The sequence below is a fragment of the Ornithodoros turicata genome, chromosome 6 (assembly GCF_037126465.1).
Source record: "Ornithodoros turicata isolate Travis chromosome 6, ASM3712646v1, whole genome shotgun sequence".
NCBI lineage: Eukaryota > Metazoa > Arthropoda > Arachnida > Ixodida > Argasidae > Ornithodoros > Ornithodoros turicata.
Genome location: NC_088206.1, coordinates 66,983,960 through 67,011,209, shown reverse-complemented (window position 1 = coordinate 67,011,209; position 27,250 = coordinate 66,983,960). Strand labels below are relative to the sequence as shown.

Sequence of the window (27,250 nt, the reverse complement as noted above, 5' to 3'; positions counted from 1 at the left end):
ATGCTCATTTCTTGCTGTGTAAACGAAACCGAAACTGAAATTGGATGCTACAAAAATTGTACTGGTGTTTTTCTTCTTTTTTTTTCCGGTGTTTTATTCTAAACGTAATCTTCCTTGCACTCACATAAGTACTATTTTTTTTCTGAAAAATACGTTTTTGTTTGAAGTAATGCAGTGGTGCTCACCTTTTGCTAACTTTTGTATCGATGACCCGATGACGTCACAAATGAGGCGACCAAGATGGCGGCGTCAAATGGAGGCAAGTTTGCTTTTCGCAGAAGAGCACTGTTTGAAAATTTTGATCTACTTCGAACATTAAAGCCAATCTAGGAATGTTTTACTCGCATGTTGTTCAATAAATCACCTATTTAAAACGAGGCAGTATTTTTTTTACATCTTTGTATGCCGAATAATTCATATGCGTGGTGTTTTCTGCCCCACTGGTTGTAAATACCTTCCTTTTACTTTCTGCAGACGAACCAGCAACACAAGATACGCCGAGCGACAACATGACCTCAGACAGTATTTTACTGAGCAATGAACAACTCGATGGAAGATTATCCCCTGACCTATGGCCCGAACCGAGTACGTAAACGGGCACAAGTTTCTCAAACTTTGAACTGAGTTTATGTATCTTCGTTTCCTGCAGTGCCTGGGGTATCAGAATTCGCCACGCTGCTTTCGGTGAGCGCAAACATAAAGAACGTCAAGTTGAAACCTATGGATGACAGTGATTGTTTCAATCAGGTTCACAACACTAAACCAAAGTGGGCCTTGGACAGTGAAGGCATGATCATGTTGCAAGGTAAGTGCAGCATGTCACGAGTTTTCATTTGCCGCATGTTTGATCAAGGCAAAGACGTTTGCACTTTGGCAATATGCTTTCGCTTACGTGTAGTGTACTGTTTCTACGGTTTGACAGAACTAGGCAGTTTAACGGCAGCCGCACTCCTGGAGAAAGTCAAGGATCTTCAAAACTTGGCTTACAAACTCGGTATCGAGGAGGGTAAGGCTATGTTTTGTTGACTAGAGGATCCTTTACGTGGAGGTGTAATAACGTCACAAGCTGTTACGGTTGAACATGTTCAATACGAGACTGGCATGAATCCTCACGGAACGGAAGCGGCAGAAATGTTTGCAAGTAAATGCTTGGATTAAGCCGCAACAACTACATAATATCTGGTATAATTTATGGACTTCAAAGCTACATGCAGTATCCCCCCCTGTTGTTACTGCTGCTATATGCTATGCTATGCTGTCATCCATGCTTCCATTGCCTCTGTCTCTAACACACATGCTGACACTTGGTTTGGACATGTACTACTTTGCCATCCGTGCGCACATGCCTGGCATGCTTTCGCAGACATCAACGCTGTAACATATGTCAGATGTCAGCACGTGACCTGGCGCGTATGCTTTCCCTTCAGCACAGGAGATGACCCGCGGTCGATTCTTGGATGTCCTGCGGAAGGAGACTGGAGCCCGCTGACTGGAACTTCTCTATTTACATTAAAACCTACTTTTCTTCCATCCACACGCCCTTTTTGTCGTTCCCTCATGACTTCTTCCTCAAACCCTCCTTTGCGTCCGTGAGTTCCAAAGAGAGGCACACGACGTGTCTCTGCGGCCTTCTTTCCTGTTACGTTGTCGTCTGCAACAAAGTCTCTTCGCAGACGACGTAACCAGGATCCTGGTAAAATCACGAGCTCCAGCGTAGCACCTAGCAGCAGCGATACGGCAGCCCATATGAGCATGGCTTGCCTCATTCGAGACCCGTTTGGAAGCCAGGGCGGAGAAATGAGACTGCTTATTACAGCAACTGGCGCCAGGATCACCGCCGTATGGAAGACCACAGCTGTCGTTAGGCACACGATGTGGCGGCTGGTAACTGTGCTGCGTCTCGGAGGTCCTCCGAGAGCCCAGATGGCCAGGAAGCAGGTTTGGTAACCGGAGAGTCCAAAAAGGGCGGAAGCAGACTCGAAGCGGGTGATGTATGGATCATGGTCCACTTCCAGAAAGTAGCGAAGATGGATCATTAAAGACGCCTGACATGTAACGCAGGCAAGACAATGTGCGAAGGCAGCGATTGCTACCTGCCAAGGGTCTGGCACAACGGGGCTGGAAGAGAGACTCAATGGTGGCCGAGGAGACGTGAGGAGGAGGGAGACGAGAGACGTAGTCGTATCCAGGTAGGCGGCCTGAGAGTCAGTCAGTGCGGCCAGTTCAGTCCCCAACAGGAGCTCCGTGACAGCGCGGCAGCTGCCGACGACAAGGAGAAACCGAATGCAAGCCACACGGGTTTCCAGGGTGGCACGGCCCACACGTAAAAGGTTGAGGATGGAGCGGATAGTTGTGGACACCAGGGGTGCTGCAAGAGATGGGAGTTCCTGGAAGAAGAAGGAAAGACAGTGGGTGAATGGGAGAGATTTCTGCATGGGAAATGAAACACACTAGTCGGAAAGTCTGAGCCTATTGGTTACATTGTTTCTTCTTGGAAGGCGTGGGAGTGAAATTGACTATACGTACATACATTAGAAGGGTACTTGGGACTAACGACCATGAGAATGCCCCGACAGGCTCCGAAAATAACGCAGTACGCTGGCCTGTAGGCTTTCGGAATCTTGGCATATGCTCCAGTCTGCTCGGAAGGTGATGGCACTCTTGGTCCGTTGTTTCAATGTAGTATGGAAGCCACTTCGAACGTGTACTTTTACAGCACGATATGGACTACTACCTTCAGGAACTATCGTGCAAAATATTTCCTTCGGGAGGCGCGCATTTCTTGAGAAAATTAGTTTACAAGAGCGCGCGGAGCTGCGGCGATCTGTCCCAGCTCCTTCAGGGGAGTGTTATGACGTCAGTTCATAGAGGTGTTTTATTGGTTGCCGAGAATCGTCTGCTACGGCGAAGGAGAAGGGCGAGCGGCCAGCTACGGCAAGCAATCTCACCACCACCACGACTGCGCTTTGTCAGAGATACATCGGCAAAGAGAGAGAGAGAAAGCGCACGCCTCACTATTGGGTAGCAGACATGACGTCAAAGACGGGCATTGAGGGAACGTGCGATTAGTATCCCGGGGCTTATAAGCATGGAGCCTTATAGGCTCCGTGCGCTAACCAGAGGGCGCATATGTTTTGGGTATGTCAGAGCCGTTTATGAGGAGAGTTTTGCCATTCTGTGATCTCTTGCCGCTCGGAGTCGTTGTGACGTCAGAGACGTCATCGCTCCGCCCACTTGAACGGGATGAAAGGCGAGCCGTGGCGGCACGGAGGAATTTCAAGGCTGTGCTTCTGCTCCAAGATGGAGCAATGGGAGATATCAAGGCGAAAGCTCTGATCCAAAATGGTGCCATTGGCCTTGGCGCCTCCCATCGTGTGACGTCAAGTGGTGAGCTTTGAGAGAGGCTCCTCCCAATGGCCAAACTCTCCTAATAAACGGCTCTGGGGTATATTTTTGTTCTGAGTGCGACACCCTAGTAGCGGGCGGAAGCGGGCTCGTTCACTCTTTCAGAGGGGCGGGAGAGGACTGCGCCGGTAGCGACACCTATGCAACCCACTTCGCAAGCACATTCAAGCGATACCGAAATTACCGCGGTGTGTCGCAACCAGCGCATTCACCTTAGGGTGCCTGGGTGCCTGAATATTAGCTCCTCTGTGTAGGGTGGAGTCACCCTTTGTAGAAGCCGTGGTACAAGCGAATATCGCCAAGCCGCCATATTGACTCCCACGCTTACCATGCAATGCTGTGTACCGATTTCACAAACGTTTTCAAACCTCCTTTGCAGCGAATTTACTCAACTCTAAAATGCAGTGTGTCGCTAAGCGTACCGCCTCACTTTTCTGAGCGTATCGTGAGCTAGCTGTACGTGGGAGTCAGTATGGCGGAAATTCATAACAAACGACGCGGTTGTCTTCACCCTATGCAGAGGGAGCTAGTATTGAGGCACCCCAATTCACTTACCCCCTGAACATGTGAAGTCGTCCGGTTCCGCTGGCCGCTCGAGCGTTGCGCCGGGGACAAAACACACCGCTCGCGCTTTCCGTAAACTTTTGTCACAACCTGTATACCAAGCTATGAGAGCAGCATAGATTCCGTTCTTGCAGGTAAGTTATACAGCCAGGCGGACATTCTCTTTTTAAGAAAAAAAAATATTGGAACGAGCACGGTTTGCCAAGGTTTGCTACGCGAACGAACCGAAACCGCGCGCATAAGGAGCGATGAGAATGGGTGCTGATCAATCGGTTTACGGACCACACATGTCGCCATACTATAGGCAGACAACCCTTGCGTGTAACATGGCGGCACGCTTGGCGGACCAGATAAGCCGCCGACAGCGAACGTCATGCGCTCCTGAGGCGCGTGGTTTTGGTTTCGGCTCATTTGCATAGCAGTGTTCGGCGACGGATATTTTTTAACGCACGTGCTCGTTTCAACGCGGAGTGTCTCCCATTTTATACAGTCTTACTTTTGCCCGAAAACCACTAATTGAAGAGTTATAATTAATTTTAGGTAATTATACATCTAGTAGCTACATACCACAGGGGTGACACAAACCCGCCATTGTTGTAACTACCCTCAAGCGGGGGCTTTTGGCAAAACTGCCATCTTGCCCTGGTCGCACGTCATAGAAAACGTCATTTTGAGGTCATGGCAGTTTGTTTACATGTCGTTTTGCCGCTTACCAACATATTTTCACCGTCATAACACCAAGAGATGACCATATTTTGCCAGCGTAAACTATGCGGTGCTTCTTCCACAACATGGTAGCCCATTTCACCTTAGTATCGGCTCGGTAAGTCTTAACGCGCGGTCATCACATCTTTGGAAGTTGTCAACAATACGAGGCTTTATGTGTAAAACTGCGCGTTTTACTGGATAAAAATAATTACCGTGATCGAAAAACATCCAAAACGTCGTCCAGAAACAACAACCGCATTGTTTACAAGCGGTTTGGCCGCCGACCACGGGCGCCGCCATCTTTAAGGTCACGTGTGCCTTGACGTTTGCTGTGACGTGCGATCAGGACCTGTCCAGGATGCATTGTGTTCGCCCAGCACGCTTTCGTCTACGGAGCAATACATTGGATGCACCCCTGTGCTATCTATACTGCTCTCATAGCCGTTATATATATATATAATATGCACGAATAAAAAAACGCTGTGTAATACATATCATCGTAGAAAACGACGTGTGCGCGTTTTCATTGGAAGGTACGAAGCGTACCTGTTCCCATGGTATAACTGTCTGCCCTCCGCGGGAAAATGCCCCGTCTGGCGCCGCGCTCTGCCTATCTAGCTTTTTCGTTTTTTTGTAAATGTTGTTACAAAAGCAGTGCGCTCCAGAGACAAGTGTGACTTTGTGCATTGAATAACTGGACTGCAATATTACAAAGCCTGTTCCGTCAACATGTCGACCATGTCCGCGGTAGCGCGCGCTGCAATCACTGCGCGCGGAGGGGCGCTGTCACTTGTTTTCTTCACTGGCTTTCTTTTTGTGCCGTTATTAAAAAACAAATGACATACTAGAAAACACCTCGGATGCTTGTCAAGTCGCTCTACAGTTTCCTAGTTGATACCCATCCCCTAATTAATTAAAGGCGTAATGAAAAACAGTGCTGGCGACTATATGATGGATGACTGCTAGCAACATTCATTTGGATACATTCGCTTTTTAAATGCAGGTGCATGCTTGTGAAACCCCCTCATATACTCCCAAGCGTGCCCGTATACATAAACTGTCCCTAGAAAACACTTGTATACAAGAAGCATACAATTGTGCCCCATTCACTCTCGACTCCGTTTTCGTTTGAAGACCGGTCGTTCCTTCCACACTTATAACACGATTTCAGAGGGTACGACACACACACACGGACGAGACACAAAACGCTAGGCTAGCTGGTGAAACATGATTGGAACGAAACCCCCGAGACAAACGAACATACAAAGACGACGTAACAGGTTCTCGAACACAGCCGAGATTCCATCAGCAGCGTGGCTCATCGGTGGTATAGCCAAGGTCGTGCTGATGACTGAGAGTGGGTGGGTTCGAATCCTACCACCGACTGTGATGTCTGAGGTTTTCCCTGGCTTTTCCGGCAGACTGTTCAGACGAATGTCGGCCCAGACAGATACTAACGACGGATGAGAACCTGCTCTGCAGTCTCTGTATGTTCCTCTGTCTCGACACACCTTTTGCTACTTCATGTCTTGCTAGTTGCTCCACTTTGGAAACATTTGCCCTCACCTCTGCGCCGCCGTGCTCCGGGGCAATCGCCAGGCTTGCACCAGGAGCCCATCGTACCGCTTGAGACAGAGGAGGACCACCTGCAACCACCGCAGCGCGCGTACCAAGAACCCTCACAGCCCTCGCGGCGTCATTCGGACCCGCAGCGGCATACACGCTTATATCCGTCCTCACTGTCTCGAGAAGGTCCGGGTAGTCTTGCACAAGCACGTCTAGTGTTGCCATAGTCAAGGCATAATGGATCCTTGGAACCTTCTCTGGGATAATGTCTCCAGAAGCGGGTCTGATATCGATTCTCGCGCACCGATCTGCGGATATTGGAGGCCTAGCCGCGATGACCATCAGTGCTTCATCTGGTCGTACGATGCCTGAGGACTCTGCCAAGGCGATGCTTCTGAACAGGTCTTGGCTGCTGACAAGGACCACTCGTAGGCCAGCTCCAAACATGGCGTTGATCGTGTCGAGAGTGTCTTGGCTAGGCCTTGGAGGGGCAAATAGAAGGAGACCGGAAGGGTGAAGGGTACCGTCTTCCGGGGGTAGGCTAGGGTCTGCGTTCGGTTGACCCTCTGCTACTCCTGCTACAGCGAGACCACGTTCTCGTAAGGAAGCAACGGTCCCTGGTAGGGATGAAGGAGAACAATGGCATAAATCGGGCAGGGCGAATGGGTCTCCAAGTGTAACGACGTGTAGCACTGGGCTCCCGTGCTGCCGGTAAACTGCACACTTCCAGGGCTGGTTTGTGGTGGAAGTGAAGCGGTGGGTGACGATGAGGTGGTCAGGGCGACCGACGTCTGGCTGGGGTTGCGTCTGGGTAAGTTGTTGATTGATTGGTGACGATTGGGAAGGCAATTCTTCAGAAGGAGCTGGTGTATGTGGTGATATCGAAGGTGGTTTTGGTGAGGTTTGTCTGGATGAGAGGGACGGAGATTGCAAGGTAGGTGTCAAACTTGCCGGAGGAGGGTCGTGTGGGTCGCTTACGCGAATTAGGTACTTGAGGCAGTTGCCTAGACTGCTTCCGATAACGGATGCCAGTGCCCGAAACAAGATGCAAAGCCTCCGACGCCTTGGTCTGGTAACGGTGACTGCTTTCTTGACAATGACTTCCTCTTTGGAAACGACTATGTCCTGCTGAGGTTCTTGGTAGTCTCCTGTTGGGGATAATGAGATATCGGGAACGTCGGGTGCTGGAGCTAGAAAAGAAGCCTTTACAGGGGGTCGCGGTATGGGAGTGTCTTCTCTTCCGAGAGGCGCCGGCAGAGATATGTCCTCCTCTGTTTCTTCAACTTGCGATAACGATAAGTGCCGCAGTGTACAACACGCCGCAGTTTCGTCAGCCGCAGCAGCAGCCGCCAACTCGCGGAGCCTGAGCGTGCTCCAGAATGGGTTTAACAGCGGCCTCAATCGGACGTCATCGCCTGGTTCAGCTTCTCGTAGCTTCACTTCGTCCAGCGACCCAAGGAGGTCGGCGCGGGAACCGGCGAAAGCTCCAACGTCTAACGGCGCGCCTAGAGCCCGTTCCCCGTCTTCCAAAGGGTACAAATCGGGACACAGTGCAGCGGCTCTTCGCAGTGGCTCGCTCGGTGTAAGAGCAGTTATTGGACGAACCACTGGCCCTAGAGCCTCGCAAGACAGCGTCGGCACAGCGCCGAATAAGCGTTCCCCGGAGGGAGCCACTGTACCAGGCGCGTCCAAACACACCGTCGTCGTTAGTCCCCAAAGCGGTATGACAGTCGCTTCGTAAGGACACTGAATTTCAGGTACAGCATTTCTGGCACGTTGAGAAAGTATCTTAGACGCCAGAGGAAGCGAAGGTGGTATCACAACCGCAGCTGTGCTTAGTGCACGCAGTAAGACCTCGTCCCAGGTAAAGCTGTGCGGTTGGCCGAGCCACAGGAATAAGACCGTCCCGACTATTATGGCAGCAATGAACGATACTATGGTTGCGATAGCTCGCAGTCTTCTCAAAGCGGTCATGGGCATTGGACGTGGATGTAGACGTCGATTCAGTGTACGTGACAGTTCCGTTGCCGCACCCGTCCTTAATGCCACAGCAATCGGCGGGACAGAGGCCTCAAGTCCTGCGGGTAAGATATCACATCCGCAAAGTAGCATACTTTGACGGTGAGGCCCAGATGGATCGCAATCGAGGACGTCTTCCCTCGACGTCAGCGCCTCACGGCGTAACGGTGCTTGTCCTGCCAACAGAGGGTGGGGAGTCACAAAGCAAGACCCTGAGACTAGGACACTATCGCAAGGAACGAGGCCCGACGTGATCTCGTATCTGTCTCCAGGTACCAACATGGTTGCTGGAATGATTTCGGGAGCAGCGCCCAGACCAACGACCCGGACTTGCGCTCTGGCGACGCGATCGACGTAAGACCTTGCGAGTCTCCTGGCGCGTGCTTGAGTGAACAGATCCAGAAACGTGGCTACGAGGATGACTGCGCTGGCGTGTAAGAAGCTCAGGAGCCGCGACCTTAAGAAGTGGAGAAAGGTGCCGATAAAGAGAAGAACGTACTGAGGTCTTCCCAGGCGACTCTTGAAGGCTTTGTACATAGGGACGCCTGTCCTCTTTGGCAGTATAGGGACGTTGTTGCCATGGAGTGTTATGAGCTGAGACCTCTCTTGTGACGTCCAGCCGGGCCAGACGACGATGCTTTTACAGGATAGTTTGAGGTTTTCCAAGCCACGCTGTTCCTATAGTGCAGGAGAGAGCGAAAAAAAACATTTTCACGCCCGTTTATTTCACATTACATAAAAAAATACGAAATAAACGCAGTCTGCACCGCTAGACGACGCACACGTGTCATAGCATCGATAATTTGTTGTGATCGTCCGTGTGTTCCTCCGTCTCGGGTTTTGATTTTTCATCGTGCAGTGCAACACCCATCACAGAACCACCAAAATTAAACGCGCGATCGTCTGCGTTACCTGAAAGCCGCCATCTTCGTCCCAAACAAAGACTGTTCCTTGGTGCTCGAAGGCGGTTACGTTGACTTCTCGAGCCGGTAGTCGAGGTCCAGCGGGAAGTCGCAGACGACTTCTGGTAACTGCTCGGACTGTGAAGCGGCCGTAGGAGTCGCGTGCGGTGACATGTCCCGCTATGCTCAGAGGGCAGCGGGCGTAGAGAAGACGTACGCGCCAGAGAGGGCGCCACACGTACAGCACTGCCCATGACAGACCTGCAGGACAATGGACATGTAATCCGGGGACGTCGCACCGTCAAGTGCACTGCCAGTTACCGAGCGTCACACAACAAAGGGTGGCGTAGAACGGAAGGCAGCTCCGCCGCAGTTGAAAGCCTCGAAGCTCAAGAAACGCGTCGGGGTCCGGACCCCAGCGCAGCCGTTGCACGTGAGGATCCTCCGTGACTGCGTTTTTGTTTTCTTCTCCATTTTTGTCACCAAGAGGGTTGTAGTTATCTTCATAGCCGAAGCGATCGGACGAAAAAGAAGCCGCGCTGGGAAGCTGGGTGCGGACGTATATAGCCAATCAAAGTCACCCAGCAGTCTCTCCTTCGCCATATATGTGAACGAAAAAAAGTCAATATGTCGTCTGCTTCAGGAAGACATGTACAAAATACTGCGCAAAAGTGTTTAAAATAAGATACTAACTACTCCACGTAAAAAGTATTTAAAATAGAGTACAAAATACTCAAAACTGGAAAGTAATTTGAATATAGCACTAAATACTTTAAGAAGTATTTAAGATACTCTCTAAAGTACTTTAGTGTTAGCAGTAAGTGAAACGCGTGTTCTGAACGTGGCCGTACAAATGAAAGGAATAAACTTCATCTGCCATGCTTCAGCATATCTTTCATTTGCAAAGTCTTTGCGTCAAGTGATGTTTGGTGAACTTTGGTGAACTCAAGTAAACATTGGTGATATGACAATGAAAAAATGGCTAGGAAGCAAGCGAGCTGGTGAAGATGATGCATAATGTAAAAACCCCGAGACTAGGGAACACGAAGGGACAGACACAACACAAAGTCTCAATCAAATGAGACTTCGTGTTGTGTCTGTCCCTTCGTGTTCCCTAGTCTCGGGGTTTTTACATTATGCATTGGTGATATGTTCTGACGTTCTGACCCAAAACTTCGTAATCCCTCCTGTATGTCAGCTCGGGTCTTTCAACTTCTGGCGCGTGTTTATTGCTTTGGTGACCAAGGAAATAAATGCCGGGATTCTCTTGTACCTAATCCCCTGGGAATTCACCTGGCAATATGAATAGGAATCGCTTTCTGACGAAGGGGTCGGACTATTGACAAGCAAGGCCGAGCCTGGGACCAGTCTATTTTATAGGAGGATAAATGACAGATGCGCGAATTCACAAAAAAAAAAAAGAAAGAAAGGAAATGTGGACACGGCTGGGGAAGTGTGCTGGATACGGCTGGACGAGGAAGGAAAGTACTTTGAGTACTGAGTAGCAAATAACGGAAAAAGTATTTTAAATACTTTAAAAATACTTGACGCAAAAAAGTATTGAGTAGAGTACCAAAATACCGGGAAAAAATATTCAGAATACTGTATTTTGAGTACGTACTCAAGATACGTATACAAGTCTGGTTTCATGTATAGCCGCCGCAGATGATTTGAAACACATGCACGCGAGTGTTATGGTGAACTATACTAGTGGTTACCAGTGGCTACCATTGGCTGCCCATGCGGTTGATGGCGGCCCGTATCCACAGCTACGGCCACCGAAAGCACTGTTGCGATAGTGACCCACGTTGACCCAGTCCACTTCGCTGCTTCCCGCAATGTCGCAAGTTGGTGAGGTCGCAAAGTTGAAATATGTCGTCGTCTGCTTCGTATATATCCAGTGCTCTTCGCTGTCTATCAGTGGGAATTCGAACGGGGAAAAGGAAGATAAAAGATTAATTGGCTGATGATAATTGATTGATTTGACTAAAGTCGTGCGAGGGAGCACACGTTTTGGTCCGTACGTGGAAAACTATTTCGCTGTAGGCATCCCAACCTACAATTGGGTTGACCTAATCACATGGACAGACATCGAGGCTCGATCAGTGGTGTGAAACAAACTCGCGCGAACGAAATTAATTTAATTCGTGACAACTCTTCTCATATGATCACAGTTGTTTCGCGGCACGAATCACAAACTCGTGAACCAGTTGTCAGTCATCTCGATTCTCGCGTCTTTCTTCCTGACAAAAATCATATTTCTGTTATCTATGCTATGGGTACACTCTACTTCATGTCTGATGATATCATATTATTATTATCTTATCTCGGTAGGTTAATGCATCCGAGCGATAACGAATGCTCAGCTGAGTCGTGATTCATCTTACGTGCTGCGTAACCTCTATTTCAAGAAACCATTTTTGTCTATATTCCCTACAATTGGTTGACGTTATACGGAACTTGGTGGCCTTGATGAACAAACCACCGATACCGGTGTATCTTTCCAAAAACCGTCGTACCGCTCACGACGTCTTCTCAGGCCCAATGTTCAACTTTTCGTTATTACGTGATAAATGCACCGCCGCCCTGTGATTGGTCACGGGCTCTGTTTTTCGCTCCGTGAAGTCCAATCGCAGTGCAGTACCAGTGTGGCTGAATTAGTAGGGCACTTGACTGGTATTATTGAGGGCCAATCGCAGCGCTTATTTAGTGCCCCGTCCCATCAAGCCCTTATCGCTCCTAATTTATGGAAAGTGCGGAGCGCGGGCATGGTTATGATATGCAAAACTGCATATAGCAAAACTGCATAAGTATAACAAAAAGGTGTTCGCTTCCCTTTAAACAAATCAAGACAGTGAACGATGTCGGAACGATGATTGATTATATTGATTGATGCATCTTAATCTGTAATTTTGAATTTCAAACACGTCTAGCGTCATTTACTTGTTTCTCTAATGGCTGTAATTATAGGAGCGTGCTATGTGGTGAAGTGGTGAAGTTCTGTTTCCTAAAGAGTGTATATGATCAATTCAGCATTGGCGGGGGGGGGGGGGGGGGGCTGTTCCCTTTGTTGCGCTTCACTGAAAAAAAAAAAAACTCCAATCCCAACGGAATGAACTGCAAAAAATCTCAACGAACTGCCTAGACGCCCCTGCCCTGCCCTGTCCTGCCCATACATCTCTTCAATGGGAGATAACGATGTCGCCTGACCTTGTTCCCCCTATCGTTTAACGTGATAAGCGCCGCCGTGCGTCTGTTGTCAGTAAACACGGTTGGCTTGGAAGGGGTGGCGGTCTTTGAACCTTCTTTTCCGAGACACCGAGGATCAGTCGCTGTGGCGTCGCGCGTGATCATCGTGATAAGTGATAATAGTTATCACTGAGAGACTGACAGGTGGGACGGTGTATACTGAAACACATGGAACTTCTGTGCGGTTACTGGAAATAACAACCATAGTTCGAAGGTCACGAAAACGCAATCTCGTAAAATGCTGAGTCATCTTACGCGCTCCCAACTTCCGAGGGTGCCACAACTATTCGCTCCGAGATCGAGCGGTGTCGGCGCGCTGCGGAGAAACGATAAACTACCGCAGTGTGGATAGCTTTCTCGCGTCGTCTGCTTTTACACGTTTATTCCGCGTTCAGTGCAGTAGGTGGAGCATTGGGAAACCGAACAGTATCGTACCATCGCGGCACAAATGATCTTCCGGTGAATATACACTACAATTACGGAAAAGAACCATCAACTCCGAACATCGGCCGGCGTGTCATCCACTCTAGAGAGGTGACGGTGTCGTCCCGTACATGTCGATCTCGTAGAAGATGTAGGTGGCTTTAGTGGTTTCAGTTGTCCAATGTTTTCTCTTCCCATTTGGCATTTGAGCTAAGGCCCATAGCCAGTACTGTGACGTAGGGAACGGTAATGGTAACGGAAACAGAGGCGCGGGTCCAGGATTTTTCTGAGGGGGGGGGGGGCTGCCTTGGACAGCATGTTATTACACCACCACCAAGGTCAATGGAAGCTCTGTCACGACTGCAATTGAGGGGGTCCGAACCCTCTCCCCCTAAATCCGCCCCCGAACAGAAACGGTACACTACCGAAATTGGAGACGGTAACGATAACGGAAACGATCGCCCGGTTTACTGAATTCTCGTAGTGGCTATATTCCTTCTGTGCAATGACATACAAATGCTTCCTTATTCATTTCTTACTTTTTTTTTTAAATATATATCTTGGTGACTCCATTCGCCGTCATATATGTGAAATACTACACGAGAGCATGGATGAGCGCCAAATTGGATCTCGAGGGTGCACTCGTCGCTTATTCCACATACCTCGTCCAAGTGCACATAACTCATGACGCCGACACATGCGATCTATACACAACAGACTCCACGACATATAAAACGAAGACACAAGCCTACGATTTTTATTTATTTATTATTAGTTTTATTTCGCCGTGTCTATGGCACTATTGTTCACTACTGAGAACGTCCGCCTGTGAATGCGACATGGGAAGGAGGTCTGGTCACTGGTCGCGTCCACATTGAGTTACTGTGCTCAGAGTTTGAGCACAACACTGATCACATATGTTTCTACAGATTTCGTTTTGAGATCCTGCAAGATGTACGCATCAAACCGATGGGGAAATTACTTCTGTATAGTGTGTACGCATGACACCGCGAAGCAGCATTTGGGCAAAACTGGGTGTTGACAGAGTTCAAAGGGCCCACCCCCGCAGCACTGTAAGAACCATTCCATTGCCGGAACAGCAGCGGAAACGAAATGGAAAAGCTGGCATCAGAAACGAAAACGGATAACGGAAACGGAAACAGAGAGTTTTAGTGCGTCGTACGCTATCGCATTTACGTGCGTAAGTTCTGCGCACGCGCAAGCCTCAAGCACTGCTTTGCGCAGTGCGCAGAACCACAACGCTATATCCAGGGAAGGGTAACGGCAACGGTAACGGAAATAGAAACGGTATATTACCGAAACTGGAGATGGTAACGATAACGGAAACGGAAACGCATATACCACAGTCCTCCATTACCGGAAACAGAAAACGGAAACGAAAATTATCGTCCGGTATTGAATTCGGTTAATGGCTATTCCTGTTGTGCGATGACATTTCAATGATTTTTTTTATTTTATGTTTGTATTTTGATGACTCCATTCCCTGTAGTGCTCTAAATACTACACGTGAGCATGGAAACAAAGCGCAATATTGGATCCAGAAAGTGCATCCCTCGCTTACATCGTCCCAGTCCTCATAACTTCATGATATCACTCCACCATAGCACGAGGATGACAGCCTACGATATTTAATTATTTATTTTTTTAGTCTGTATTTTTTTTTTTTTTTTCATTTCACCGTGACTTTGGCAGTATTATTTACTACTGAGAGTATCAGCTTATGAATGCGACATTGGATGTAGGTTACGCCCATCTTGATGAGTTGCTGGACTCAGAGCGAGTGAAGACAGAAGACATGTTCCTACATTAAAAAAAAAAAAAAAAAATCTTGCAAGATGTGCGCACCGGCCAACGACGTAAAATTGCTTGTGTAGTGTTTAGGCGTGACACCGAAGCAGCACTTGGGCAAAACAGGGTGCTGAGAGAGCCGGACTGGCTGTCCTCCCGCCACCTCTGTAACAGCCTTTCCACTACCGGAAACAGTAACGGAAACGAAATTGAAAGGCTGGTACAGGAAACGGATAACGGAAACGAAAGTAACGGAAATGGAAACAGTAACGAAAATACGTCCGTTACCCTTCCCTGGCTTACCCTTCCCCTTACGTAGGCAAAGGCGACAGCGTACGTTATACTGAAACTCACTACTATTATTGCAGTAACGGAAATGGAAACGCTAACGAAAAAAGACACCAGTTACCTGCCCTGCGTGTGACGTCAGAACCCCCGTATTATCCGTATTAATTTTATTACTTTATTATGAAAATTAATTTTACGTCTTGTCGAATGGGAACGAGCGAGACAAAAGCATATATATTCCCTCTTTCTTTAATTACATTTTGCCGAATCGTAACTATCGATGCATAGAATGCTGGTTGCTCGCGCACTTAATTACCCGGATTCGATTACAGTGAACCCTCGTTATTATGACCATGGTCGTTCCCGAAAATTTTGGTCATAATGCGGAATTGTCATATTAACGGGGGAGATTTGCAGGGGTTTCACAGCATTGTTCCGCAAGAGTATGGTCGTAAAGCACGTATGTCAGATTATCGGGGGTCATATTAACGAGGGTTCGCTGTATTACCTTAATTTAATTACCCAGGCTACTGCCGCCAGGGTGCAGCATCGGAGTCCGAAGTGACTGGCCATAACAGAGGACAGTGCTTATTGACTGACCATAACGTGACCATTACAGTACAACAATAGTAGCCCATGACGACCTAAAGGGGGTGAGCAACCTGATGTATGTACCATGCAGTGCACCGTGTGGCAGTTGGAGAATTGCAAAGCTGATAATGGTTTCGGTCTTCTCAAATGACAGCGAGGACCTCACGCGCGCCCTGATGGCCAGATCACGTTATACGCATGAAGCTGTCTGGGGAACTGCTTTGCACGACCCCTTGCGGTGCATCTCGGTACCCTGCTGTGGCAGCACATGGGCGAGATCGTATAGGCATATGGTACTGCGGAGTCAGCAGGGTTGTTGAAGTTTGTACTTTTAAATGCTGTGAGTTACGGTTATAGATGTCCAATTAAAAAAAAATGCGCTAAGGCTGTTAAAGATACTATGGATAAGGTACTCAGTACTTTTGCAGTTCTTTTCCCCAGTCTTCTCCGGAAGTTAACGAAATGTAAAAACACATTCTCGGGTCACCTGGTGTTTTGAACAATGCGTTTCCTGTTTCCATACGAACAGTAGAAACGCGCTCAAAGTGCACGAAGAGACGATGTTTTTTTTTTGTTTGTTTGTTCTGTTGACATTATAACTTGCGTGAATTTTCTAAACTGCGATACTGTGACTATTCAATTGATGTCACGCTATTTTTCTGTAACGATATACAGGGTGTTTCACTGAACTTGAAAAAAAAATCATATTAAAAAATCTACTTGTCTGAACAGAATTTTCCTAATTGTGCTCCAAAATTTGCGAAGTCAACGTCACGTTTTTTTTAAATTTAATTTTTATTTTTTACAGAAACAGAACGCCCACGTCGGATTTACCCCACTGCATCGTACAATACATTCCCTGCTACTTTTGGTAATATAGCTGAAAAAAAAAAAAAAAAAAGCGAAAAACGTCGTTTTTGAAGCGCGAACATTGTCGGCGGAGCATGACCTGGCAGATTTCTGGTTTCAATTGGGAAAATTAAGTTTCGCGCGAATTGAATTTGATAAAAGCGCTCAGAAATAATGGCAAAATCTCCCCCGTGATAAACAGCGTTGACACCATGATGTTCCGACAAATAGATTTTTTAATACGATTTTTTATAGGTTCGGTGAAACATTAAAAAAAATCGAAACAGCAGTATGGAAAGGAGGGATCACTGCCTTCTCTCCCGTTCTTATTACATCCTGTCAGTCCCGAATACCTTCCAGAAAGAAAGACAAAAAGTTCAAAGTACAAAGTGTTCATTTTATATTTCACGATCTTTTTTTTATTTATTTTTTTATCCACCGTGTTATTTATGGATCACAGGTATAGACCTAGGTCCATTAGAGGTACAGAGTCATATAGGCAGCAAAGAACGCGTGGCTGTGTCATTCCCCCTGGAAGGTCCACAGGGGGTCCAACCCAACCCAATCCGTAGAAAACGCCTTTTGCAGGATCATTTCTTCCTCCGTCAGAAAACTGGAGAACAAAGAGTCATTCTACTGAGAAAGAAGGGGACTTTCTCTTAATGTTTTTGCAAGCACGAATCTCTAAAACGCAAAAACGACAGTGAATATGCATGTGGCATCGGGGACATATTGTGATATCTACTTTATTCCTCACTCTCTCTCCCTCTTTATTCTACTCTTTCTCCCTGGGCGCGCGGCCCTTTTTTAGGCCTCGATTTCATTAATTTATCCTCTAGCATGGATTTCTTTTGCTGGGATTTCGCAAAGTTTTTATTGAAGTATTTGTTGAGTATTAATTCAATTAATTAGTTTAGTTAATTTAAATAAGAAACTATTTATTTATTAGACTTGTGCCATGGACGTCTTCTCTTTCCCTATAGATGTTCATTTATTTCTTTGTTCGTTCATTATCCTGCTTTTTATTAGCCAGTGCATTTTCCGAGTCTGCAGGTATTGGAGTCTTCAGGCCCGACACTGTCGATTCCATTCATATCTTTAATTTTAATTTAATTTTCCATTATCAGTAATGACTATGCACTCGGCGCAATAATCTGTTGTTGCCATTAAACCGTATACATACATTTCATTGCAGGTTGTCACCACGGTATAAGCCATCGTGGTCACGAAACGATCTTATAATCACGTTTTGTTGTTGTTGTTATTATTATTGTCATAGTTGTTTTATGGGTACCGAATTTCCTTGCTGCCCCAGTTACCGTAGTAGTAACGAAATATTGCTGTCCTGTAGTTGCAATTACTATAATCCCGGCGTTCCTTCACATGTGGCATAGTCCTTGAAAGCTTCACAAATTTCGATGCTGTACACCATGGGATGATTCATACTAGTGTTCCGAAGCGGCAAAACAAGTTTTTGTTTGTGAACTTGACCAAAACATCGCCGGAAACGGGGTACAACAAAGCAAAGCGGCCAAGAGTAACCCACACCGCACAGGTTCCCAAAGTTCACCCCACTGCCTTCGGGCAGGTGAAAACAGGTGCAGTCATCCCCCCCTCCATGACTCATCCCTCGCATCAGGGGAGGGGTTGCCTCTTCAACTAGCAAAAGTAGCGGAAGTTATCCTTGAATAAGGTAGAAGACCCCCCAATAGGTTCCCCCTAGGCCCCATCGTAGTTTCCAGTGCTCACCGGGACACGCTCAAACAAGCAAAGGCACGGTTTCTTTTTTTCTTGTAGTTACTTTTGTTTGATTCCGGAGTAAACCTATATTTTTGACCTTGTACCTCACATGCTACTTTTTTTTTTCCCTTTTCCGCTTCACGGATTTACGGGGTTCATCACGGTATACTTTTGTGTGTTTCATGGTCTTCTTGTTTCGGATTTTTATTTTGGAGTTCGTATTTTACGATGTCAGATGATTAAACGAAGGCGACTACTTACGCGATTTAGAACTTCGTGTTTTTGTTATCTTTTTTAATTTACATTGTTTACATAGTGCACATAGTACGGATTGTCAGAATTTTATCTTTGCACTTTTCACAGCGTATCCAATATCAAAATATCGCTGCAACCATGTCTTGCAAATTAAGAACTTCCACAATCAATCAAGCAGACGACACATGATCCGCAAACATCCACCATAGCAACAACATCTCGAACAACAACAACCCTTCTCATCTCATCATCTAATACATAAACACCAAACTAGCATCTCATCTAGAAACTCCCTCATAACATAACCACACTTCTTCCAGAACATTATTTTTCGGGAACGACATCGTCTGCCATCTTAAAACGCCATAAAATAATTAAGCAGACGACCAATTAACTGCTCCCAAACATAAGTACACACAAAGTGCTATCGAAACACAACTCCTGCTCCACTACACCCCCTCTCATATTATCCCTTCAAAGTTGTCGCATGAGCGGAAGAAAAGAAAGCAAATAAAAGCCGCTCTCCCTTCTCTCTATCTCCATCTGTTTCTGCTTCCATATCCATACACTGTCGTCTGCTGTCGTCCAGCGCGCAGGTGCGTGCATCTCCCCTCCATCCTTCCCGTGTTAGAACGGGACCTCGTCCACCCTCGCCACCCTCCTCCAATCAGTGCGATTTGGCGGCTGTCGCTAGGCGCCGCGGCAGGCGACCGTTCGTTTTTCTTCCTTTTTCACGCTCTGCGTCGCTGATGTCGTTGATGTGACCTTGTACTTCTGCCCGGCTTTCACTCTCGATGCTCAGCTCACGACCGAGTAGCGTTTCAGCCTGAAAAACAAGACAGAAAAGAAAAAAAGCTAACCATTATTGTTGGCACGTTAAGGAGAAAACAGGAAAGGAGGATCTGTTACTATCAACGCAACGCTGTCTAGCAGAACTAACTGCTAGTAAGCTGCAAACATACGTCCGCAGAAGTGTAAAAAAACGCGGAAGGGAATAATCAAGCTGACCATGCGCTGTGTTTTGTTTCGGTTTTGCTGCCAGCATCGTATAGACAAGCGCGCGGTATACTCTAACGGGAAGTTGGATGAAGGTTTTTGGTTGTTGCACAAGACTTGGTGTTTGGGATTTCAAGTGCGTAGTTTGAGGAGCGTCGGATAGCGTTTGTTAGGGAGCCTGTCACACCTTTCGGATAAACGAATTCATTATTTATCGAACACGATTACCGAACGTGACTCCGCGTTGGCAGAAGGCGCTTGAATTGATTTTGAACCTATTAATGCCTACAGTAGCCGAGTATTTTTCATGGTTTGTTTGTGAACCTTGAGAAATACTGACAGATAGCGGGGAGTGACTGGCATAATACCCGGGGTATTTTTGTAATACACGATCAGTTTCACTATTGGGTATGCGTCATGAGACAACCGATATCATTAAATGAGTCGTGTTCAGATATATGTTCTCACTCGGGTGTGCCCGTGATAACATTATCGAACACGAGATCGCGCAGAGAGAAAGATGGCGCCCGAAAGTGGAAAAGGCAACATAGCTTGCAGGGACGATACTATATCTGTAGAGTTTGTTTAAAAAAAAAGACCCTAGTGATGGAAGAATATCGGGCACATGTTTTCTGTACAAATTGTGCTGCGCTTCTGTTTTTCAAAAAGGACCGACACACATTCGCAAGCAAAATGTGCAGGAGATTATGAAACCTAAAAAACAGCGACATATGTGTCAACATCGTGGCTACGCAGACATGCCCTTGCCCCTTATGGCCAACGGACATCACTTTGAGGGAAAACAAAATTATATTCCTTTGGGAACCATGTTGTCGAGCGCCCCTTCTTCGACTAAAAGAAAGAAGAGAATAGGCGTATTGAATGGAAGAAGTGTTAAACCTCGGATTTTCCAGAATTCCTGCTGTCTCGTATGCTGCCACTGCGCGTCAAAGCGCACGTGACGCAAACGTGATCCAACGTTCCAGCCGAAGCGTACGCGGTTTGGTCAGCAGGTTGCGTAGATGGAACCATCACAGCGCTGCGAAGGCGTCGTTCAATGTAAATTGTTGTTGAGTTCTCGTTACATTCGGCCCAGTTGTCTTTTCCTAGGCGAGAGCGTGCACGCGACTGTGTGTGTGTGTGTGTGTTCGGCTGAGTTTGTACGTGTTCATACCATGTTGAATCACGCGCAGCGCTTATGGAAGGTACCAGAGTTCGAGGTGACTCGTTACAAGTAACTCGTTACTGTAACTAAGTTCCTTTTTTTTTTTGGTAACTTGTATCTTAACTCGGTACTTTTGCGCCGTGGTAACTTTCAGAGGAACTCGTTTCTCTTTCAGGTAACTTTGCCAAAGTAACTTAAGCTAAGTTTCAAGTTACTTTTAATTCGCTTTTCACTCACGTCCACATGTTTGCCTTCTTGCTCTCCGGTTCTTTCATGGTATTTTATGCCATAAAACGTGATATTCAATGAATGACAGTATTCTATTCAGGAAGTAAGAACCGCTGCCATTGAAATGAAGCTGAACCATTGTGCGCCCACAGGGAGTAAGATGCAAAGCGTTCGAATTGTTGGACATAAACGAGAACGATATAAGCGTGTTGCACTCCTCCGCAGGGAACTCAAGGTCTAACTCAACTGTTCATGCGCGCTGCACCTGTGTAGTGCTATTTTGTGTCCGAAGTAACCGTTGGAAGTAACCAATTCTTCTTTTTTTTTTTTAAGTAACTCCGTAGCTGCGAGTTACATTTCAGGCTGAAGAACTTCGTTACTACCTTAGTTACATTTTTCACGCGGTAACTTAACCCGTAACGAGTGCTTTCTGACGGGTAACTTCTCGATCTATGGAAGGTACACCGTTTTGAACAAGTTGCAGCATCGAAAAAAAGAAAAAAGAAACGCCTCTCCCATTTGTTCAAAACAGTTGTGGAGGCGGTTATTTTTTTAGCCTCTTTCTGTCTGTGGTTATTCCCGCAATGTGTTATTGGATACTGATACTTTGTCATTCATCTTATCCGGCATTATGTAGCACAACACTTGAAGAAAGCAGGCGCACGATATGTGATGAAATTTTCTTCAACGGTGTATACAAAATATCCGTCGCCGTGAAAACGAACGCAAACATTTACGTTTGCATTACATTATCTCTTTAGAAAACCCCCTAGAAGTCGCTCACTTCATGAAAAACGACGCAGCTTGGAAAATACGAACAATATGTAATCTCTCCGCGATCGGAGACGCATCACAACACGAACTCCACCTAACGGACCCATTGCGCAAAAAAGGAAACTCGTCGTCTGCTCGGGAAAACCGATTTCGAAAAAGCTCCATTTCTCGGGCGGAAGGAAGCGATTTCTTTCGCCAGACGTGGGAGCTGCCGAATGCTCAAGATACAAAAGCGCGTCGTCGAAAGCAGTCGAAAGAAAGGGGATTGTTTGCGGAGAACGACGCGTGCTACAGGAGACCCGACCGAGATGGGAGAGGGGAGACCTCATGTGGGGGGGAAAAATTTCCCGCCCTGCCATCAAGGCGCACCTGCGAAGACCGCGTCTCGCGATGCCTCGACGTGCAAAAATATAAATACGAGTATAAGAAAAGCAAATCATCGCAGAAGCCACGCGAGCAGGAAGAGTTTCTGCTTTCACCGCGAGCTCTATTTCGTAGTTATTAGAGAGAAAAATCATGTCGCAGACGACGCATCTAAATTCCAGCAGACGACACGTCGCGCGGGCCTCGTCAATTTTTCTGACATCATCTATTTGACAGTTTCGCTCAGCCCTGTGTGTCATTAAATAGGATTTGTGTTTTGTTTTCCTTGATTCGAGCTGCTTACTGTTTACTGCAGATGTCGTTTTGTCTGTACCCTGTCACTTTAGACAGGTGGTCACGGTTTTGTTCTCTGCTGTGTTTGTACGCGTGCGTTTGCACACTTTTGACAGGACATCAATCGATCAGGTGTCAGGAGGTTTGTTGGTTAGGGGTGTTCGCTCGGTGCAACTGTTTTCAGTTGACAACGTGAGAACCCGTCGCACGTGGGTTGTCAGAAAACGCTAATTATGGGTTCGACGAGGTTTGATTGAATGCCTCTGGCTTGACCGAAAAAAATAAATAAAAAGGTGAAGGTGTTTTAAAAACAGACGGTGTTTGGCAAAATTATACCTGGTGGGATGCCCTTGTTATCAATACTTCTGAATGAGACCGTGCTTTGGCACACAGGGGTGCAGAATGTACAAAAGTGTGCGATTGTAGTTCAAAAGTCTAAACTCATGTCAGGTCGTGCTTAAAAAGAAACACCAAATTGCAGGGAGCAACGTCTATCTGAAGCACTATCTCTCCAAGTCATCAAACTCATTTCTGCTCTAACAGAAGATAATGCACCGTTGTCTCGTGCCCATCCGACGCCTAGCAGAAACCGGGCAAGCCAGAAAACCGGACGAGACACCGAAAGATCACCGTCCAGAAAGCAGACGACGCAACAGGCGCTGCGGCAGTGACGTCACGGCGACCACGAAGGGGGAGGAGGCAGGCGCGGGCATCCTCCTCTCAGCGCCGTCGTCTGTTGTTGTTATTGTCGGCCGAGGAGCAGCGCGCGTCGGTAGCTCGACACTTTGAGGTTTAACACCGTACGGAAGCAGTGCCGTGTATAGGTGACTGGACTACGGTGACCCGGAGCGGAGAAGTCGCCTTTTGTTGACGGACGACGTGAGGCATGGCGTCGGTTGAAGACGACGACGAAGCGCTGCCGATCCTCCTCCGACTCAGCGAACCTCTACATCAACAGCATCCAAGTGATGCGGACTCTGGATACGAGGCGTCGCCTGCCTTTTTCACGCGAGCTTTCTTTGATTTCGAACCTGAGCCTTCAGGGACTGATAATGATGTGGTTGTCATCGGTCGTCAGTGGGATGGCACGGCGGTAGAACACGATGTCCGAGCAGAAGTCGCCACGCAAACCTGGCCAGGGGACGCCTTGGACACGAATGGAGGTGGGGGTGAGTTTCTGCTTTGCATTCGCCTTGCAGACGACAGTTCCAACTCTCCCTTGTGAGGTACATGCATACTGTGTGTTGTTTTGTCGACGGGCTCATCGGTTGTCTGCAAGCACGCCGAGCCGTGCGCCGTCAGACAGTCTGTTGGCGTTGATTAGAGTTCGAGATGGGTTAACTGCATGAAGGGTCAAGGTTGTAGAGACCAGTGTGGACGACGCTTTCGACGATGTGGTTAGCGAGGCAAAGTGTGATAGTATGGGAATTAGGGTTGTGATATTGTAAGCGGCTAGAGTAGCTCACTTTTTTGGCCTTTGCTTATTCTATGACAGCAACAATGGATGTGCTGTGCTCGTTTGTGTTCCCTCGCGTACGTCAAAAGCAGTTCGCGCCATGTCATATGCATGTCACACATAGCATGACGCAACACGAAACATGCGCGGACATGTCGCGTGGGGCATCATACGGGAGGTCGTTAACACGATGGTCCTAACACCGGAAGGTTGATGAGATCACCGTGTATGTTGCTCTTCACCCAAAAATGTTCGATAATCGATTTCTTTTCTTTATTTAATATTTTCGCAAAACACATTATGTTTACATAATACACGTTATTCAAGGCGGCAACAATTCCACCATAGTGTCCGAAGCGGCAAACATATTTTTTTTCTTTTTGAAGTCGTTAATACTAAAATATGGGCTTCGGAGGTTCCGTATACAACGAATGTCAGTGTGTCAGAGAGATTTTGCCCTATTCGTGAGGTGACGTATCTAGAATAACATTGGCCTATGTCCAGATACGTTATCAGTATTTGCGGTGAGCGCGACCGAAGCTCAGCAAGTGACATTGGAAGAGATAAACAATGGAAACAGTGGTGAGAGGATGTCAACTCTGCGTGGCGATAGGAGGTCTAAAATGCAGATATGTTTTTTTTTTGTTTTTTTTTTTTTGCATTGACCTAATATTGAGCCATCATCTGTATTTTTGCTGCTGACAAATGTCTGGAACTAGAGGTATAAAAATATGTCGCACATTTCTCTGACCCACATCCATATCCCGTCGCTCTAGTTTTTAAGCGATTCCGCGTAATTTAATCTGGTTTCTTGATACCCTTTTATGCCATTCGAGAAAGAACGGGATGTTCAAGTTTTTTAGCGAGAATCTTGGTCGCGCGCGGCTTTTTTTGTCGCCGCGATTTCCGGTCGTACAGCAAGTGCGGCGTCTTTGCGTCTAAGATATTGCATCAGCTCGAGAAACTTTTCGTCGCAAGAGTAAAATTTGTAAGATACGTTCGATTTTTCTTTAAAAAAAAAAAAAACTTTGCGTATACGGGGCGGGTGTACTTTGTTCACTATCCTCTCGGGGGAGGTGAAAGAAGGAGAGAGGGGATCTCTTTGCCCGCGCTTTTTAAGCCCCGATTGTGCAATGGGACAGGTTAGCAGTACTTGCCGGGTGCTGGGGGAGGTCGCATTGGTGTGTCCCGTCCCCCTCTCTCCGGACCGATTTTTTTTTTTCTTACGCTCGAAGTGTAACGATAGCGAGGTTTCTAAATGGTATACAGATGGCGCGCATTTCTTTATTCATTTTTATTCCGTCTTGTTTCCGTAGTTTCATCCCGAAGGTATTGGAAACTGGTGTAACACAATTAGTATTCTGTGGATGCCGATAAAAAAAGTAAAAACTCACTACACTGCATGTTCACATAGGTGTTGTTTCTCTATTGACATTGAGATTGGGCGCACCGACACTTTGTAAAGTCCCAACCTTCTTACCTCCACCCACCCCCCACAGACTCCTTATCGAGGCTATCGGATATCGCCCGGAAAACGCGCCCCGACATGCACAACTTCTGATAGAGACGCTCCAAACAAACAAAAAAAAAATCTTGACCTCGCTCTCTGAATTTGGCAGCGGATATAAAAAAGGAAAAGGCAGCAATCATCATCCGACATACACCACCACCATGTTGATGATGCCGGCGTGAAATCGCTTTTGCTCGTTATGGCATTTCGCGTGTCGTCTGCTCTTTTTGTTTGGGAAGCAGACGAGAAAAAGCAGCGAGCGGGCGATGCCTGCCAGGGGGCGCTGCCCCGAGTCGCGAACGGGCGAGGGGACGTAGGGGAAAGGGCACAGAGGAAGAGGTTGTTGCCCCAAGATCACGGAGGCCCTGCGACAGGGTTGCCTTGCTTGCTTTCGCCCTGCACGCGCCTTGCCTGATGCCCCTCAAACTGCGACATGAGGGTGATAGGGTAGCTTCTAGCCTCTGGGGTAGCTTGCTCTCGATGCACGCCCTGCACAGCCTGTGCAGAAACCGGTCAAAACATAGAATCTGTGTGTATGTGCCCTTAGTGTAACAAGTGAGATGGCTGAAAGAGGGAAGGGGGGAGAGAGGACAGCTTGATTGCCGGTCGTGGCGCTTTCTCTAATGAAGCGTGTATATACAGCGAGAGAGAGAAGGAGGGGTTAAGGATATGTCACGTGATCTGATGTTGTGGGTGCTGGTTTGTTAGGTGTGGTTGGTTGTGGAGCTGTCTTGCGAAGGTAGTTTGTGTGTTCTTCGTTTTTGAAAGTGGTTCTGTAAGGGTGAAAAGGTCAAGCTGGTGTCTCTTTTTTCGGGGGGGCGTTGTTCCGAGGACCAGTTTATAAGGAGGAAGGGGTGTGGAGAGGACGCGTATGTGTGGGGTTGCTGTCGCTACAGCGCTTTATGATGCCATCTAGAGTAAACAGGTGTGACCTTGGTAGTAAAGAGTCGCTGACCTAAATTTTGTAGTGGAGCTGCTCGAGGGGGGATGGGGGTTGGAGGCAGGGGTAACCATCATAAAAGCGTGTGATAATAGGGTAAGGGAGTGGATCTGTTCACGTGCTCCCCCACCGAACCAAGGTAAATAAAAAGGAAAGCAGAGGGGGATACAGAATCCAGTCTTTCGTCCTCATCCGTCACGAAACTGCTGCAGGGGGTGTCGCGTGATTCGTAATTTTATTCCGATTACTCGCACTTATGGTTACCAAACCACACAGTTGTATTCGTTGCTCAAATGCGCTTTGTTGTTTTTACTTTCAGGTTCGGTACCAGATGTAGTGCCACTGGCAGAAGTGCAGGTTCAACAGCGAGTCCGGTGGGCTCAAGTGGGTGCCATCCTGCGGAGGCTTAGCGACGACTTCAGTAATATGGTCCACTACGACGACACGCCTCAAGATTCGAGGAGGCCCGACTGATTTGCTCATCTCCCCCACCTTGTGTACATAGATCGTGTTTATCAAATCCACTGCCACCTTGAATACATATACATATTCATATGCGGACGCTTAGCAGACGAACAAGTGTGGACATGGATTATCTTGGCTACGGACGGTACTTCGGTTTATCGTCTGCTTACCCATGGTTGCCGGAGGGCCATGTAGCATGAAGTGATCTCATTCTCCTACAGGCATAGAGCTCAATGTCTATGAAGAAGAACGCTATGGGCCCAATTACTTTGTGACATCATGTTACGAAGCCCTATTGGCTTGGACGGTGTCACGTGTTTTTGTGCGATTTTTGGAGCAGACGCCGTTTTTGTTAGGCCCCGTTTTGTGGCGTCCTTTTGTATTTGTATTAAACGATTGAAATCTATCAGTCTAGATGCTCTTCTTCTTCTCCTTCCTTTTCTATTTTATTATTTTTATTTTATTATTATTTTTTTGTGAATATTGAAGTCCAAAGTGCAGTACCGCAGGCGCCATCCGCAATAAAACGATTTCTTGAGGCGGCACAAAGTTTTATTGCCCAACGGGGGAGATTATGGCAGTTGAATATTTGTAACCGCGACACTGGCTCTGTTTCATTTCTGCAGTTCTACCACGCCTTATTCCAAGGATAAGCAAATTTATTGCCATCAGTGGGGACGACGTCTTGTGC

The 27,250-nt window shown here is 47.2% G+C and overlaps 2 protein-coding genes across 7 annotated transcripts; one reads left to right on the top strand and one right to left on the bottom strand.

Moving 5' to 3' along the window:
• The first annotated feature begins 186 nt into the window (after positions 1-186).
• LOC135397105 (protein lin-52 homolog) lies at positions 187-26,965 on the top strand. 6 transcript variants are annotated; one of them, XM_064628448.1, is made up of 6 exons: positions 187-259; positions 475-585; positions 650-684; positions 748-805; positions 923-1,006; positions 26,414-26,965. In XM_064628448.1, the coding sequence occupies exons 1-6, from the start codon at positions 241-243 to the stop codon at positions 26,566-26,568; spliced, it is 462 nt and encodes a 153-aa protein (XP_064484518.1). In that variant the 5' UTR covers positions 187-240; the 3' UTR covers positions 26,569-26,965. The 6 variants fall into 6 exon arrangements, with proteins under 6 accessions (XP_064484518.1, XP_064484523.1, XP_064484517.1 ...); XM_064628453.1 differs by lacking the exon at positions 923-1,006; XM_064628447.1 differs by having other exon boundaries at positions 650-805.
• LOC135397458 (uncharacterized) lies at positions 1,177-13,522 on the bottom strand. The gene is made up of 5 exons (XM_064629062.1): positions 13,499-13,522; positions 9,486-9,711; positions 9,175-9,425; positions 6,244-8,940; positions 1,177-2,387 (listed from the first exon to the last, which is right to left on the bottom strand). The coding sequence occupies exons 1-5, from the start codon at positions 13,520-13,522 to the stop codon at positions 1,392-1,394; spliced, it is 4,194 nt and encodes a 1,397-aa protein (XP_064485132.1). The 3' UTR covers positions 1,177-1,391.
• Positions 26,966-27,250: the final 285 nt, after the last annotated feature.

Bases quoted from the DNA above. Each gene is read 5' to 3' on its own strand.
- LOC135397458 (XM_064629062.1), bottom strand. From the start codon at position 13,522: ATGAGTTATGTGCACTTGGACGAG. The intron at 9,426-9,485 runs GTAACTGGCAGT...ATTGTCCTGCAG, and splicing joins CCTTTGTTGTGTGACGCTCG to GTCTGTCATGGGCAGTGCTG. The intron at 2,388-6,243 runs GTGAGGGCAAAT...TTCTTCTTCCAG, and splicing joins CGGAGCACGGCGGCGCAGAG to GAACTCCCATCTCTTGCAGC.
- LOC135397105 (XM_064628447.1), top strand. The intron at 586-649 runs GTACGTAAACGG...CGTTTCCTGCAG, and splicing joins TGACCTATGGCCCGAACCGA to TGCCTGGGGTATCAGAATTC. The intron at 806-922 runs GTAAGTGCAGCA...ACGGTTTGACAG, and splicing joins AGGCATGATCATGTTGCAAG to AACTAGGCAGTTTAACGGCA.